Source organism: Bidens hawaiensis, unplaced genomic scaffold, assembly GCF_021521415.1.
Source record: "Bidens hawaiensis isolate Kalapana, Puna unplaced genomic scaffold, B.hawaiensis_p1.1 tig00021192_1, whole genome shotgun sequence".
Classification (NCBI taxonomy): Eukaryota; Viridiplantae; Streptophyta; class Magnoliopsida; order Asterales; family Asteraceae; genus Bidens; species Bidens hawaiensis.
In genome coordinates, this window is record NW_027493280.1 from 99,062 (window position 1) to 112,736 (window position 13,675).

Below are 13,675 nucleotides of genomic sequence, written 5' to 3' on the forward strand. Positions count from 1 at the left end.
CTGACCAAATATTTTTGTTTCGTATAATAATCGATCATTATTTGCGTATGTATTTTTGTACTTACTTTTTTTTTATTGATTACCATAAGTTTGACAACATTAGTGCCTAGACTATCAAACGGTAACAATCATGGCAAAGTATTATTAATTCCTAACAGTTATTGTGTTAATCAGTTTGCTCTTTGTTTGATGTAATATTATGTTACATGGCTGCAGATCTTGCATTCTGTAAGGCAAAGTAAGAATGTGTACAAGGCACTAATTGTTGCCGAATATGTTGGTGTCGAAATCAAGGTTGTTGATCATTTTGAGTTCGGTGTTTCAAATAAGACTCCCGAGTTTCTTAAGATGAACCCTATTGGAAAGGTATTGCATTTTTCTGTATGTTTCTGAATTCTAAACACTTATTAATACAACCAAACAAACGTAACTAGTAAAATACAAAAATTTTTAAATATGTTTACGGTTTTATGATTTTCCATTGATGTTAGGTTCCTGTTCTTGAGACCCCCGATGGGCCTATATTTGAGAGTAATGCAATTGCTGGCTATGGTGAGGGATAAATTTATTCTTTTAGTTTTGTATGGCGGTCTTTATATCTTCATGTTGGTTGCTGCAGTTGCTCAAGGAAGTTTTCTCTTCGGGTCTTCCCCAATAGAATATGTTAATCATGTTGTTACTTTCTTTGCGATACAGCGATACATGGATATTTATTAGTTATTACATATGTGAAGCTTATAAATTTTGTTAAATATACGTACAGGGCCAAATCGAGCAATGGATAGACTTCACTGCATTTGAGTTTGATTTGTATATTAGAGGCTGGTACATAGCAAGATTGGGATACGGCAACTACATTAAGCCCGTTAGTTGTTTCCTTTTTTCAGACATCATGATTTGTTTTGGGCTCACATGATAATTTAGAGTGTATGTATTGAAGGTTGAAGAGAACTGTATATCAGGCTTGAAGAGAGGTCTTGATGCTTTAAACAAGTATCTTGCTTCACACACATTCTTGGTCGGTCATGGCGTGACTTTGGCTGACATTATCACGACATGTAACTTGCTGATGGCTTTTAAATTATTAACTCCAAAGAGCTTTACGTCTGAGTATCCTCATGCCGAGAGGTACTTTTGGACCATGATTAATCAACCAAATTTCTCCAAGATAGTTGGTGAAGTCAAGCAAACCGAAGCTGTTATTTCTCTTTATTCAGCAAAGAAACCAGAGGCTAAACCAAAACCCGAGGCCAAGAAAGAAGTTAAAAAAGAAGAGGCACCCAAGCCTGCGATTCAAGCCACAGAGGAAGACGCACCAAAGCCTAAGCCAAAGCACCCGCTTGATTTATTGCCTCCAAGTAAGATGGTTTTGGATGACTGGAGGAGGCTTTACTCTAACACCAAGACTAACTTCCGCGAGGTTGCAATCAAAGGTGTATATGACTATATTACTTATCTTTCCCTTTATTTGTTTCTTTATGTGTTTTGGACACTTGTAGGGTTTTGGGATATGTTTGATCTGGAGGGTTACTCGCTTTGGTTTTGCAACTACAAGTACAATGACGAGAACACGGTCTCGTTTGTGACCATGAACAAGGTTGGTGGATTTCTGCAGCGTATGGATCTAGCACGCAAGTATGCTTTTGGAAAGATGCTTATCATTGGAAACGAGCCACCATACAAGGTGAAGGGTTTGTGGCTATTTCGTGGACCGGAAATTCCTAAATTTGTGATGGATGAGTGCTATGACATGGAGCTCTATGAGTGGACTAAAGTTGACCTCTCAGACGAGGCACAAAAGGAGCGGGTAAACCAGATGATTGAGGATCAGGAGCCGTTCGAAGGTGAAGCTCTTTTGGATGCTAAATGCTTTAAGTGATCTTAAGTTATCTTAATTTATCAAGTCTTGAAGGTTTTTGTTTTAAGGTGTGTGCATTTAGATACATGTGAAGTGTGAACTATGTTCTGTGACGTTTAATGTAGTACAAGTATTTAAATGTTTTGGCTTTGGGGTTATGAGCTCATCAAGCAACCCATGTCTAAGTTGACATGCTCTAACAATGGTACCGAACCGACAGTTGAAATGCTTCGGTTAATCGGTTGTGGTTTCTGCGTTTCTTACAAAGTTATCATCTATCAATAATATTATCATTAAGTCATTATTGAAGAAAAAACATGAAGTTTTTTTTTCCTTAATAAGTTCTAAACAATAGTTATCTTTTATATAGTTAATCTAATTAAAAAATGGGTAAAAGATTATTTATTGTAGATGTTATGTTATTGTTATTTGTTAACTGATAAATACAAGCATAACAAATGCTCGTGTCAAATGGATTTCAAGCCTTTTGAGCTTAAAGTTCAAACTAATCTTGTTAATCTCGTATGTGTTTGAATCCGGATCGGGTTTCAGACCAGGCAATACCGATATCGTATCATTCTCAAATGTGTTTACACAGCTTAATGGCATACCATTATGTCGCTAGTTTTGAACTTCTATTGAGATTTTTTTATCGATCCTCAAAGCTTTCACTGTGATAAAATTTTAGGTCGATGACCTTTAAGCAGCTCAACCCATTTATGTTTACTGATTTTCTAAAATTTCCTAATTTGAATAGTTAGTAGGCAAATTATTACCAAAATCCATTCACTTGCTTGTAAAATGAATCAAAATTGTCTACACAAAACTCTGATTTTGTCCAGCGTTTGATATGGACATTTGCCATGAACACATTGAATTTATAACCAATGTTATCTAGTGTCACTGGAAGAGCTATGGCTAATTGTTTTACATTATGCTAAGAAAGCTCTAAAAGAACATATACAGCTTAAAAAACTCAATTAAAATTTGGAAGTAATCAAGTTGAATCAATTCACAAATTGAGACTGCAACTAAATTTGTACAGATCTTGATGTCGAAATGTGGCTGTACCCTCTGTTTACACACCAAGCACTCATTAAGATACGTAATTTCACAGTTGCTACCAATGAACTTTGCATATTTGAACATAAATGGCCTAAACAACCTAACTTCAGAACATCAACACACACATTCCAAACAAATGGTCACCCTGACCTAGTATTAAGAGTTGGTCGAGTCATTTTACTAGTAATCATGTTGCACATAGATTCTAATGATGTAATCATGTTTCAGATGCATAACTACCCAAGCAAACAATAATTTTTTTAAGCATCGACGTGAAACTGAAAACAAAAAAATAAAAACAAACCAACATGATATAACCCTTATAAACAACTTAAAACAAAACTTAGCAGCTCGAAAAATCAGGCTACAGCTATTATTACCTCGATAGCGAATATGAAACGACTCAGTTGCTATCAGTAAAATCTGCATCAATCGCGTCTCCTTCCGGTCCCTTACTTGATGACTCAGACTGAGCTCCCGGTTCATCACCAGGAGTAGGGCCTGCACCCGGTGCACCAGGCTGGTTATACAGCGACTGCCCAAGCTGCATAACTTCTTGGTTCAGAGCCGCCATTGCATCTTTTATGCTCTGTGTTGACCCACCCGATACAGCCTCCTTGAGCAGCCCAAGTTTCTCCTCAACTTTCTCTTTAACAGAAGCTGGAACCTTATCTCCCAATTCTTTCAACTGTTTTTCCGTCTGGTAAACAACTGAATCCGCTTGGTTCTTTGTGTCGATTGCGTCTCGCTTTTCCTTATCTTCCTTCGCAAACTTTTCGGCTTCGTTTACCATTCTTTGTACCTCATCATTTGGAAGTGTGCTAGCACCGGTGATAGTGATATCTTGCTTCTTTCCTGTGCCTTTGTCAATGGCGGTGACGGATAAGATACCGTTTGCATCAATGTCAAACTTGACCTCGATTTGTGGGACACCACGTGGGGCCGGTGGGATTCCATCAAGTTTGAAACTACCAAGAGACTTATTGTCTCTAACAAACTCTCGTTCGCCCTGAAGAACGTTAATTTCAACGCTCGTTTGACCATCAGCAGCGGTTGAAAAAACCTCGGATTTTGAAGTCGGGAGGGTTGTGTTTCTTGGTATAATCTTTGTCATCACACCACCAAGGGTTTCTAGACCGATGGATAATGGTGTCACATCAAGTAGAACGATATCACTCACGTCTCCGGCCAAAACACCAGCCTAAAAGTTAGAAAGACTTAAAAGCTTTAAACATAATTCATTTAATCTGAGCAAAAAGAAATAAGATATATAATTCTATTACCTGAACTGCAGCTCCTAAGGCAACAACTTCATCAGGATTAACAGTAACATTTGGTTCCTTTCCGGTTAGACTCTTAACAACTTCTTGAACAGCTGGAATACGTGTTGAACCACCAACAAGTATCACTTCATCTAGATCACTGAACGAGAGCTTTGCGTCTCTCAGAGAATTTTCAACTGGTCTTTTAAGCCTGAAAAAAAATCCAAATTCATCATTTAACAAACGCTTTTCTTTATAAGAGTGTAGCAATATTGACAAGAACTCCAAAAAATATATATATATAAATATACCTATCTAGTAAATCAGAGCATAGTTCTTCAAACTTTGCCCTTGTGAGAGTGGTGTCAATGTGTTTGGGACCATCATTTGTGGCTGTGATGAAAGGCAAGCTAGCAAAAAAAAAACCATAATCGCATAAATTTGTGTCAGGAAGGACCAAAAATAAACAAGCATGGTTTTTTAATAATACAATACAATTACCTAATATTTGCTTGTGTTAAAGTTGATAGTTCCATTTTGGCCTTCTCGGCGGTCTCTGTCAAACGTTGTAAAGCTTGTTTGTCCTTGAGAAGATCTATGCCTTCATCTTTCTTGAAGCTTTCAGCAAGCCAATCTACTATTCTCTACAAGAATATACAAAATAGAAACAAATTTATAATCATCTTAAAAAAACAAACACTGGTAGTAAACAGACATTAGCAACAGGTCGAAAACAATGCTAACCTTATCAAAATCATCACCACCCAGATGTGTATCTCCAGAAGTCGAAAGCACCTCAAATACTCCATCACCAACCTCAAGAACTAAATTAAAACATCAAAAAAAAACATATTTAGTAAAATGTGTGTAAAAAAAACTCAAATCTTTTTGACAAAGACACTTTAACTTAATAGAGATGCATAACTCTAAACCCTAATTTATATATAAACTCATAAGCAAACAGAATAATATAAAACCAATAAGCAACTGATCATCATATGCCAAATAATAATATTCAGTATTAATAAGATAACGACAGAAGAAACATGAGTATCGCAAACCCCCTCACCTGACACATCAAATGTACCACCTCCTAAATCAAACACCAATATGGTTTCATTATTCTTCCTCTCAAAACCATAAGCAAGAGAGGCAGCAGTAGGTTCATTAATAATCCGAAGAACTTCAAGGCCTGCAATCCGACCCGCATCCTTCGTTGCTGTCCTTTGAGAATCATTAAAATAAGCAGGAACTGTTACAACAGCTTTTGTAACCTTATCATTCAAAAACTTTGAAGCATCATCTACAAGCTTTCTCAAAACCTAAATATTCAAAAACACCAAAAAGAAATCCCCAATTCAGTGTAGTAACACAATACTCAATTAGTCAATTTAACTTAATTATCAATAAAACCCCAATTAATCCCAATTCAGCGTCAACCAATACTTAGTTTAATCTAGGAGGGTAGGAGCGTGCAAGAAACCCAAAAAATCATTCCGAAACTAAAGAAACTGAAAAGACGAATCCAAAACTAATTAAACCAATAAAACCAAAACGCAAATCGACGGTTTGGTTTTATGTTTTCGTAAAAACATAACATAGTTTTGGTTTTGCATGTAATAAAAACCAAACTAAACATAATATATAAATTTTCATTTTTTATTTGAAGTACTTTACAAGAATTTAATAGATATGTAACTCAAACATTTTAGCCCAATTGTATAATTTAACAATCAATTTACACCCAAATTCATTATTTTGTGCCGAAACAGAACTCGAACTTAAACTGAAAACCAAAAAACCAAAACTTCAGCTTTTTGTTCTAAACCCGACCCAAACTGAACCGCCCACACCCGCAGCTTAACCCAAATACTCAAAAACACCTAAAAATCCCCAAAAACAATATCAAACAGTATTCAATTTAACCAAATTAAGTAACCCATTATCCACCTGAGCCGAAATCTCTTCAGCAGCAAACTGTTTCCCAATAGCCGGACAATCAAGTTTCACATTCCCATTCTCATCCCTGACGACGGTATACGAGACCTGCTTGGACTCCTCATCCACCTCCGACATCTTCCGCCCAATAAACCTCTTCACCGAGAAGAACGTGTTCTCCGGGTTCACCACCGCCTGCCTCTTCGCTATCTGCCCCACCAACCTATCCCCGTTCTTGGTGTACGCCACCACGGACGGCGTCGTCCGCTGCCCCTCCGCGTTCGTCACTATCACCGGCTTCCCGCCTTCCATGGCCCCCACGGCCGAGTTCGTCGTTCCCAGGTCGATTCCGACGACTTTCTCGGCCACAACTCTCAGAACACCGCGATTTCTGCTGGTCTGTTTGAGCTTGATGGAGGATAGTTGGTGTGAGAAGGAGACGGAGGAGCGTAGGCCTTGGCCGAATAAGACTGTTTTGGGGGATTTGGTGGGTGTGGCGGTGAGTGGGTGGATGTGGATTGATGAAGAAGCCATTGGATTTGGTGGCGGCTTAAACCCTAGAGAGAGAATTGGGGAAGATGAGATGAGGGTGGAATTGGAAATGAGTTTTGTGGAAAGGATGAAGAGGATAAATAGGGGGTGGACGGCCGGCTGCCTAAGACAAGACTTGGGTGTAGGTTTCTTTTTATTACGTGTGAAATAATATATTTCTTTTTTTCTTCACTGATAACCCAAACACAAAATACGGACTTATGTTTTGGGAGAAATCGTCGACTGAATGTATATTACGGTCGGGATCGGATTTGAACTTGAGGTCAAAGACGGTCTTATCTCTGTTTGGGAGAAAACCGTCAACTAGAGGCATATTACAATATAACCCGATCGGGATTGAGTTCGAGCTTGAGACCTTGCGACGGATAACCCAACGACAAAAGATTGTCACATCTCTGTTTTGGAGAAAACCGTACCGAAGGCATATTACGATAAAACCTGATCGGGATTGGATTCGAACTTTAAGACCTTGTGGTCTCTAGCCCAATTATTCACTTTTCTTGCAATGCCCGGTCATTTTCTATTATGGGGAAAATCTGTCGATAGAAGGTCCAAAACGGTAAAACCCAGCTAGGTTCGGATTTAAACTTAAGACTTTGCAGTCTTGGATACAAATTTAAGTTACCTTACAATGCTAGTTGAGCTAAAGGTTGTTGGCATGAAATATAATTGTTCTTAAAGTTGGTTTATACCATGAGTTGCACATGATCTCAAGTTTTTGTTATTTGAAGAATTAGTGAACGAGTCTTACCAAACACTAATGTTTAGTCTAGTCTTTTTTTTCCCTTTATTTTATAATAATTTGATCATGTGCATCGTAATTAAACTTTATTTTAATAAATAATTTTAATAACTTTTAATAATGAGAAACGGTTATGTTATGAAGAAAATAGTTTTAGTTTTTAGAATAAATAATAACAAATGTAACTGAAACACAAATAATATACATTTGACACATGGTTCATTTATTTGATTTCGTGAGCATGTTTGCTTAATGTTTTAAGACCAGTTTTAATATGCATAGGGTTGAGATTAAAAATGAAAAATTGTTTGTATCGGGTTAAATTAGGACGTTCAACCGAATTAACTATTTTAAAGTATAATTTCATATATATAAAATTTCACCTTAAAAGTTAACCCAAAAGCATATGATTCCATTATAAAAAATAATCCAAAAGGTAATCAATAGTCCAATATGTAAAGAAACCAACTGTGAATTTGTAGGAATTGAGATTGAAGTTTGGATGGCAGTAATCGACTAATAGCAGGTTAGCAAGAATGTTCGTTTCAACTTTCAATCACTAGGTTAAATGTTTTACTTCTAATCACAGCCTCGAAAAGGTTAATTTTATAAAATATGGACCACTAATTAGCATAATGCTATTGGGCTTAAAACTTGTTTGATGGTTTAAACCAGTATTTTAATAAAAACTGACAATTCGATGTTCAAACCTACCGCCCAAAATTACTACGCTCAACTTCTAACATTATCAGTGACATGAATTTTAACCCACTAGTCCATCACTATGTTTTAAGTCCAAATAATAATAGAAACCTTAGTGATCTACATCTCTTTGTTTGGATTTTAAGTTTTGTTAGGATTCATTTGATTGTTTGGCTTTTATTTAATGATTTTGTGTTTTCGTTATACCCAAAAAAGATCTAACTCAGCCATTTGAATCTTTTTGTTACTTTTTGTATGTCTTACTCAAAAATTAGTACTATATGATTTACTTGCTCCTCTTTGTACCAATTAGATCAGACATGATAACCTAATCAAAGATATTATTGTTTGTGATTCCAAATTGGCTTCTTGAGGCTAGTTTAAAGTTATTAAAGCCTTATTGTTTACTTAAGTCTAAGACTTAAGAGACGTAATTTTACCATAATGATTTTTTTAAAAGGCGAAATTTATTAAAAGAAAAACAAGGTACACTAGCAAGCTACTGTAACCCAATCGGACCAACACACGATTACATAACAGTGAAAAAACATCAAAATTACACCAATTTCCCACTCTATAGAAATTCCTTCGATGTTGACTTTATCCGTAAGAAACCAAGTGTCTTATCTCTTCCACAATATTGCTTGGCGAAGTAGTAGAGTTATTAAACCCTTTTAGTTCTGTCTACCAAATGCTTCAATTTGTTACGTGAAAAATGGCGTGAATAAGTTTTCGTTGAGTATGAGTCGTGTTAATATACTTTTGGTACCGTATTAGAATAGAGGGTTATGATTCTCAAGTTGCTATATTTTAGTTGTAAGGTTGTATATAATGAATAGGAGAGGGGGCGCAACTGTCCACATCATCACAAAGGAGCGCCAAGCCCCTAGCCACCCCTCATCCGCCAAAATAACCAACCTCATATTTTTATTTTCAATTTTTTTCTTTAATTTAACATTTAGTTAAAACTTAAAACCATTTCACCTTGTGAAATGGTGTTTAAGTTAAAGTCCTACTCTCTACTTAGCAACAACATAACACTTTAACATACACTCAAGTTAAAACTAGTATACATACTCTAATTCTTTTCATTTACTCAACGGAGCCAAGTGAGATGGTTTGTGTTTTGATCAATGGCATGCTTTATTTTCAACTTATCTAAATTCTAAGAATTTTTTGTTACCGATCATCAAAGCTTCAATTCTTGTGATTTTTTTCTGTGTTGAGTCGCTAAGTGATTTGACCGGATTAACCCATTTATGTTAACCCATTTTTTAAAAGTCTCGATTTAAACAGATAACTGACAAATTATAACCCAAATCCAGTCATTTACTGGTAAAATGAATCAAAACTGCCACCTAAAATTTCTAATTTTGTCTACTTCGTTTTACTTCTTCCACCGCCCTTTTTTGTTGACTTGTTTATTATTGTCAATAAATTTGTGCAATGGGTGTTTGATACGAATGTTTGCTGATGTGCCGTACCAAAAGCACCCTATATACAATAATGGGAGGAACCACGGCAACATTTATTCTAAAAAAAGCTCTTAAAAAGAACTTGAAAATGAAGACAAATAATTGATATTTTGGAGTCAAGTTGAATCAACTCACAAATGAAAGCTTTATTATTAGTTACTCGGTGCTATTATTATTATTATTATTATTATTATTATTATTATTCATTTATTTTTTTTATTTTTTTTTATTTTTTGTAGTTGTAATTTTGATAAAGCTAAAACCTGTCTTAACATGCACACATTTTTTCTCAAAACCCATTATGACCCAAAAGACCGAAACAATGCACCAGTTGTATCATTTACTAACACAATTACATACTAGTTTCACCAGTTGTATCATTTACCGACACAGTTACATTCTAGTTGATTGAAGAAATAAACTTTAATTTATCAAATGTTTAAACATAAAAATAGCTAAAAGAGGGCCATTCATCTAAAATGTTGCTTAATACATAAAACAGCATAATTTCTTTTACTCGAAAGATGGATTGCTATTGAAATAATGTAACGATATTTGGCACTACAGAAAAATTTATAAAATTCAGACAACGTTTCGATCCAGTCCAACTCGACCTTACCACGCCATACCAACTACTAACTGTTTTACCAGGACCCATTTCGACATGTTTCCCAACTCACCCATCTATTTTGCCACTTTTACCAAGTGCGCAAACAATGGCTGACCAACTACAAAATCAGACTCAACGGACCTTAACAAGGAAGAGCAAAAACATAAGAAAACAGTTACCAACTACATAAAATACATACACAGATGGATAGATTAAGATAATAAAATTGGTAACCTCATTTGATAACAAGCTCATATGTAACAGCAAGCAAGCACAGAAGAAGAAACAAGCAGCAAACTAGTAAATCCATATTCACACCAAACTCATTGGATGTTTAAAGCCATGAATAAGTTCTGTTTCCGAGCATGCTCTGGAATAAGCTTTTGGATCGTCTCTCTAGGAATCCCACTAAGTTCTACAACCCCATTCAACAAAGTCAATATTAGTCAAAATGCAATTTTACTTCATTCAAGCTAAGAGCTCAAATTTATTGGATTATGAATTCGAGTTACCTTGATGTTTATAATTGAAGAGTGGGGGAAGAGGACGACCATTTGGAAGACGGGTATTTGGATCCCTCAATTCATCAAAGAAGGGATGAACACAAGCTTCCAACTGCAGCATACAAATACTTAGAAAACACAGTAAAAAAATTCACCGCTTCATCAATACCACTGAAGTTTCTTTAAAAAAAAAAAGACATCTAGCTTACAGCAGTGCATCGTAAATTGGGTGAATATTGGAAAAACCGGCAAACTAGATCATATAATTACCAATTTTAAGTAAGACATATAAGAGAGTAAAGTCAATCCATATCAATATCATCAGTTTAATTGTGATCTACATGACATCATATAATTACCATTGTTTCAAGTGCATAATATTTACTCAATTTTAAGCATACCTTATGCCATGGATGAGGTTTTATTTGAGGAAACCTAAACTCAGTGTAGTTCGGATTCATGCACTTTATCTCCTCTCTTGTAGGTGTTCCCAAAACCTGTACAAACAATTGAAAATTTGGAATACATGAAGCTGGTAAACCTTATATAGGATGCTTATAATTGAGCCAACTCACCTTAATAATCTCAACCAATTGATCAACGCCACTTTCTCCAGGAAACAGAGGCTGCAATTAAATTTAGTTAGAAATAACCGAAACTGACAGATAATACAGTTCAAAACTAAAAGTACCTGTCCAAGTAATAGTTCAGCCATCACACAACCTGTTGACCATATATCTATAGCTGTTGTATATTCTGTAGCACCAAGTATAAGCTCTGGAGCACGATAGTATCTTGAAAAGATATATGAAACGTTTGGCTCTCCTTTCACCTACAAAGTAATTATAGATACTAATTAAAAGGGTATATAACATATGAAAGCTTAAAACCAGATGCACAGTTTATAAGACTTACTAGAACTTTAGCACTTCCAAAGTCGCATAGTTTCAGCTGATGTGTGTGTGGATTCACCTGATATGTGTAAAAATAGATGTGTTATTGAACCCACTAGTGTGATCTTGATACCATCTTACAACTAAGTATCATGCATGTGCTAAAACTTCATAATGAAAAAAGAATAAAGTAATTCATCCAGTTTTGAAGATAATCTTACAAGTAGATTCTCGGTTTGATGTCACGGTGACATATGCCAACACAATTATGGATATAAGCAAGTGCCCTGCATATCTGCAGAGAAATGTATACTAAACTCCAAACTTTCTCAATCTTTCATGTGTAATATAAAAATAGCTATATCTTACGGATACCAAAGTGAGGTAGACACATGCCTGATAAGTATACAACTTGACATATATCAAGGGCATCCGTTGATTCATCCTAGTGTAGTGCCTTGCAGTACGGCTAACGGTTTCAGGAACAAAATCAAGAACAAGATTGAGGTACAGCTCGTCTTTATCGGTAGTTGAGAAAAAAGAATGTTTAAGTGCCACAACATTAGGATGATCCAGCATTTGCATAATCTGCAATTCCCTGTTCTTGTAACGTTTGTCTTGAAGAACTTTCTTGATAGCCACAATCTCTCCCGTCTCTCTGCATTTAGCCTGTACCAATAACGCAGAAGTGCATAATAAATCAACAAGTTGACCATACTTACTTGGAAAACCAATAATGTAACAAGTTGACCATACTTACTTGAAAAACAACTCCAAAGGAACCAGTCCCGATCACATGTTCCGCTATGTAACTCACAGTCTGCCATGAAATCAAAAGGAAACGAAAATTATACAACAAATAACATTTTGATACACATACGCTAGTAAACGAACCCAAGGTTCAGTGAACCGTGCAGCAGGAAGTTCATTTATTTAAAAAACATATGAACATGAGCACATGTCTCGTTCATTCATTTGTATTTGTGAATGTTCATGTTCATAAGCTTACGCTTATTAAATTCGTCCGTTAAGGTTTGTTAATACATATCTAGACTTTAGGTGCATTACAATTTGTACTAGTTATAACTTTTTAGGCCCAAGAGATTGTTGTCACAATTACTTTTCATTGGTTTTAGCTCAGTCATGTCCATTCATCCATGTTCATCTATGCTCGCTTAAAGAACAGACACAAACAAGAAAGCCCGTTCGTTTAATTGTTAGTGTTCAATCGTTTGTTCGGTTAAAGTTAAACGAATGGACACGAACATGCTTTGTTTGTGTTCGTTTACGTGCCCCGGCAAATATCAAAATTCTAAAACAGACCGCCTAATTCTTTAAACTAGTCACTTCCTACCTGTTCAGATTGACCGTTACGACCTCCAATTGTTGTCCTTATTACATGCCCAGCTTCAGTACTCGCCCCATGCACAATCTCTGGTTCACTATCCTGGAACAATAAACCTGATTTTATGAATATATTTTAACTCGTTTAAATGTTTATTAAAACGAACATACTTACACTCACTTTGTCATCGCCACGTTCCACTTTATCCCTGAGTCTCATCTCAAGCATTCCCCTTCCCAACCGATCAATTGCAGTAGAGGATTCATTAAATCCCCCAACGGTTCTTGATGTACCGACTCCACCATGTCCAAGGCTGGAAGAGGCCATTTTAAGCCTGATGAGTACCAAATATTTTAGTAAATGTCACTATCCACAAACACTTTTGTGACCCTCAAGATTATTCCACTAACAAACATGTGTTCCTGAAAAATTAATAATCAATGAGATCTCACATGCCACCTACATAGGTATGCACTACAATAACAAATATTAAAGAAGATGCACTACAAATTCATTAACTTTTATCTTCATCCCTTTTGCACACAGGGTTGGGTAAAGTGCCAAATGTCATTTTTGGTATGGATTGAAACTGGTGGGGTCTGGTTGGACAGAAACAGTTTTTGCCATTTACATAACAAATAATTATAGTGTCAAGTATGATTGCAAAAGCTATATATTTCAACAAAGTTTTCTTAAAAATAAAAGATTTTGAAAGTTTTGTGGATTCAAC

The 13,675-nt window shown here is 35.8% G+C and overlaps 3 protein-coding genes across 3 annotated transcripts; 1 reads left to right on the forward strand and 2 right to left on the reverse strand.

Moving 5' to 3' along the window:
* The first annotated feature begins 246 nt into the window (after positions 1-246).
* On the forward strand, positions 247-1,887 carry LOC143562988 (elongation factor 1-gamma-like). Its single transcript, XM_077050643.1, has 6 exons — positions 247-366; positions 492-552; positions 620-663; positions 764-865; positions 941-1,433; positions 1,500-1,887. The coding sequence occupies exons 1-6, from the start codon at positions 349-351 to the stop codon at positions 1,877-1,879; spliced, it is 1,098 nt and encodes a 365-aa protein (XP_076906758.1). The 5' UTR covers positions 247-348; the 3' UTR covers positions 1,880-1,887.
* A 1,186-nt stretch (positions 1,888-3,073) lies between these two features.
* LOC143563006 (stromal 70 kDa heat shock-related protein, chloroplastic-like) lies at positions 3,074-6,696 on the reverse strand. The gene is made up of 7 exons (XM_077050657.1): positions 6,136-6,696; positions 5,255-5,507; positions 4,930-5,009; positions 4,687-4,829; positions 4,497-4,595; positions 4,207-4,396; positions 3,074-4,124 (listed from the first exon to the last, which is right to left on the reverse strand). Exons 1-7 carry the CDS (start codon positions 6,655-6,657, stop codon positions 3,327-3,329), a joined length of 2,085 nt encoding a protein of 694 aa, XP_076906772.1. The 5' UTR covers positions 6,658-6,696; the 3' UTR covers positions 3,074-3,326.
* Positions 6,697-10,368: 3,672 nt separating this feature from the next.
* Positions 10,369-13,371, reverse strand: LOC143563007 (shaggy-related protein kinase kappa-like). Its single transcript, XM_077050658.1, has 12 exons — positions 13,126-13,371; positions 12,955-13,047; positions 12,361-12,420; positions 11,997-12,269; positions 11,830-11,895; positions 11,623-11,688; positions 11,399-11,539; positions 11,283-11,333; positions 11,077-11,204; positions 10,917-10,968; positions 10,717-10,819; positions 10,369-10,619 (listed from the first exon to the last, which is right to left on the reverse strand). Exons 1-12 carry the CDS (start codon positions 13,270-13,272, stop codon positions 10,528-10,530), a joined length of 1,272 nt encoding a protein of 423 aa, XP_076906773.1. The 5' UTR covers positions 13,273-13,371; the 3' UTR covers positions 10,369-10,527.
* Between the last annotated feature and the right edge of the window lie 304 nt (positions 13,372-13,675).

What these genes read in the sequence shown, in the direction of transcription:
- LOC143562988 (XM_077050643.1), top strand. An exon ending in GGTCTTCCCCAATAGAATAT is followed by an intron (nt 664 to 763) that starts GTTAATCATGTT and finishes ATATACGTACAG; the next exon opens with GGCCAAATCGAGCAATGGAT. An exon ending in ACGGCAACTACATTAAGCCC is followed by an intron (nt 866 to 940) that starts GTTAGTTGTTTC and finishes TATGTATTGAAG; the next exon opens with GTTGAAGAGAACTGTATATC.
- LOC143563006 (XM_077050657.1), bottom strand. Translation starts at nt 6,657, where the DNA reads ATGGCTTCTTCATCAATCCACATCCACCCACTCACCGCCACACCCACC. An exon ending in GTGGTGATGATTTTGATAAG is followed by an intron (nt 4,830 to 4,929) that starts GTTAGCATTGTT and finishes ATATTCTTGTAG; the next exon opens with AGAATAGTAGATTGGCTTGC. An exon ending in TGCTCTGATTTACTAGATAG is followed by an intron (nt 4,397 to 4,496) that starts GTATATTTATAT and finishes ATTTTTTTTCAG; the next exon opens with GCTTAAAAGACCAGTTGAAA.
- LOC143563007 (XM_077050658.1), bottom strand. Translation starts at nt 13,272, where the DNA reads ATGGCCTCTTCCAGCCTTGGACATGGTGGAGTCGGTACATCAAGAACC. An exon ending in AATTGGTTGAGATTATTAAG is followed by an intron (nt 11,205 to 11,282) that starts GTGAGTTGGCTC and finishes TTGTTTGTACAG; the next exon opens with GTTTTGGGAACACCTACAAG. An exon ending in TTGAGTAAATATTATGCACT is followed by an intron (nt 10,969 to 11,076) that starts TGAAACAATGGT and finishes TTGGTAATTATA; the next exon opens with TGATCTAGTTTGCCGGTTTT.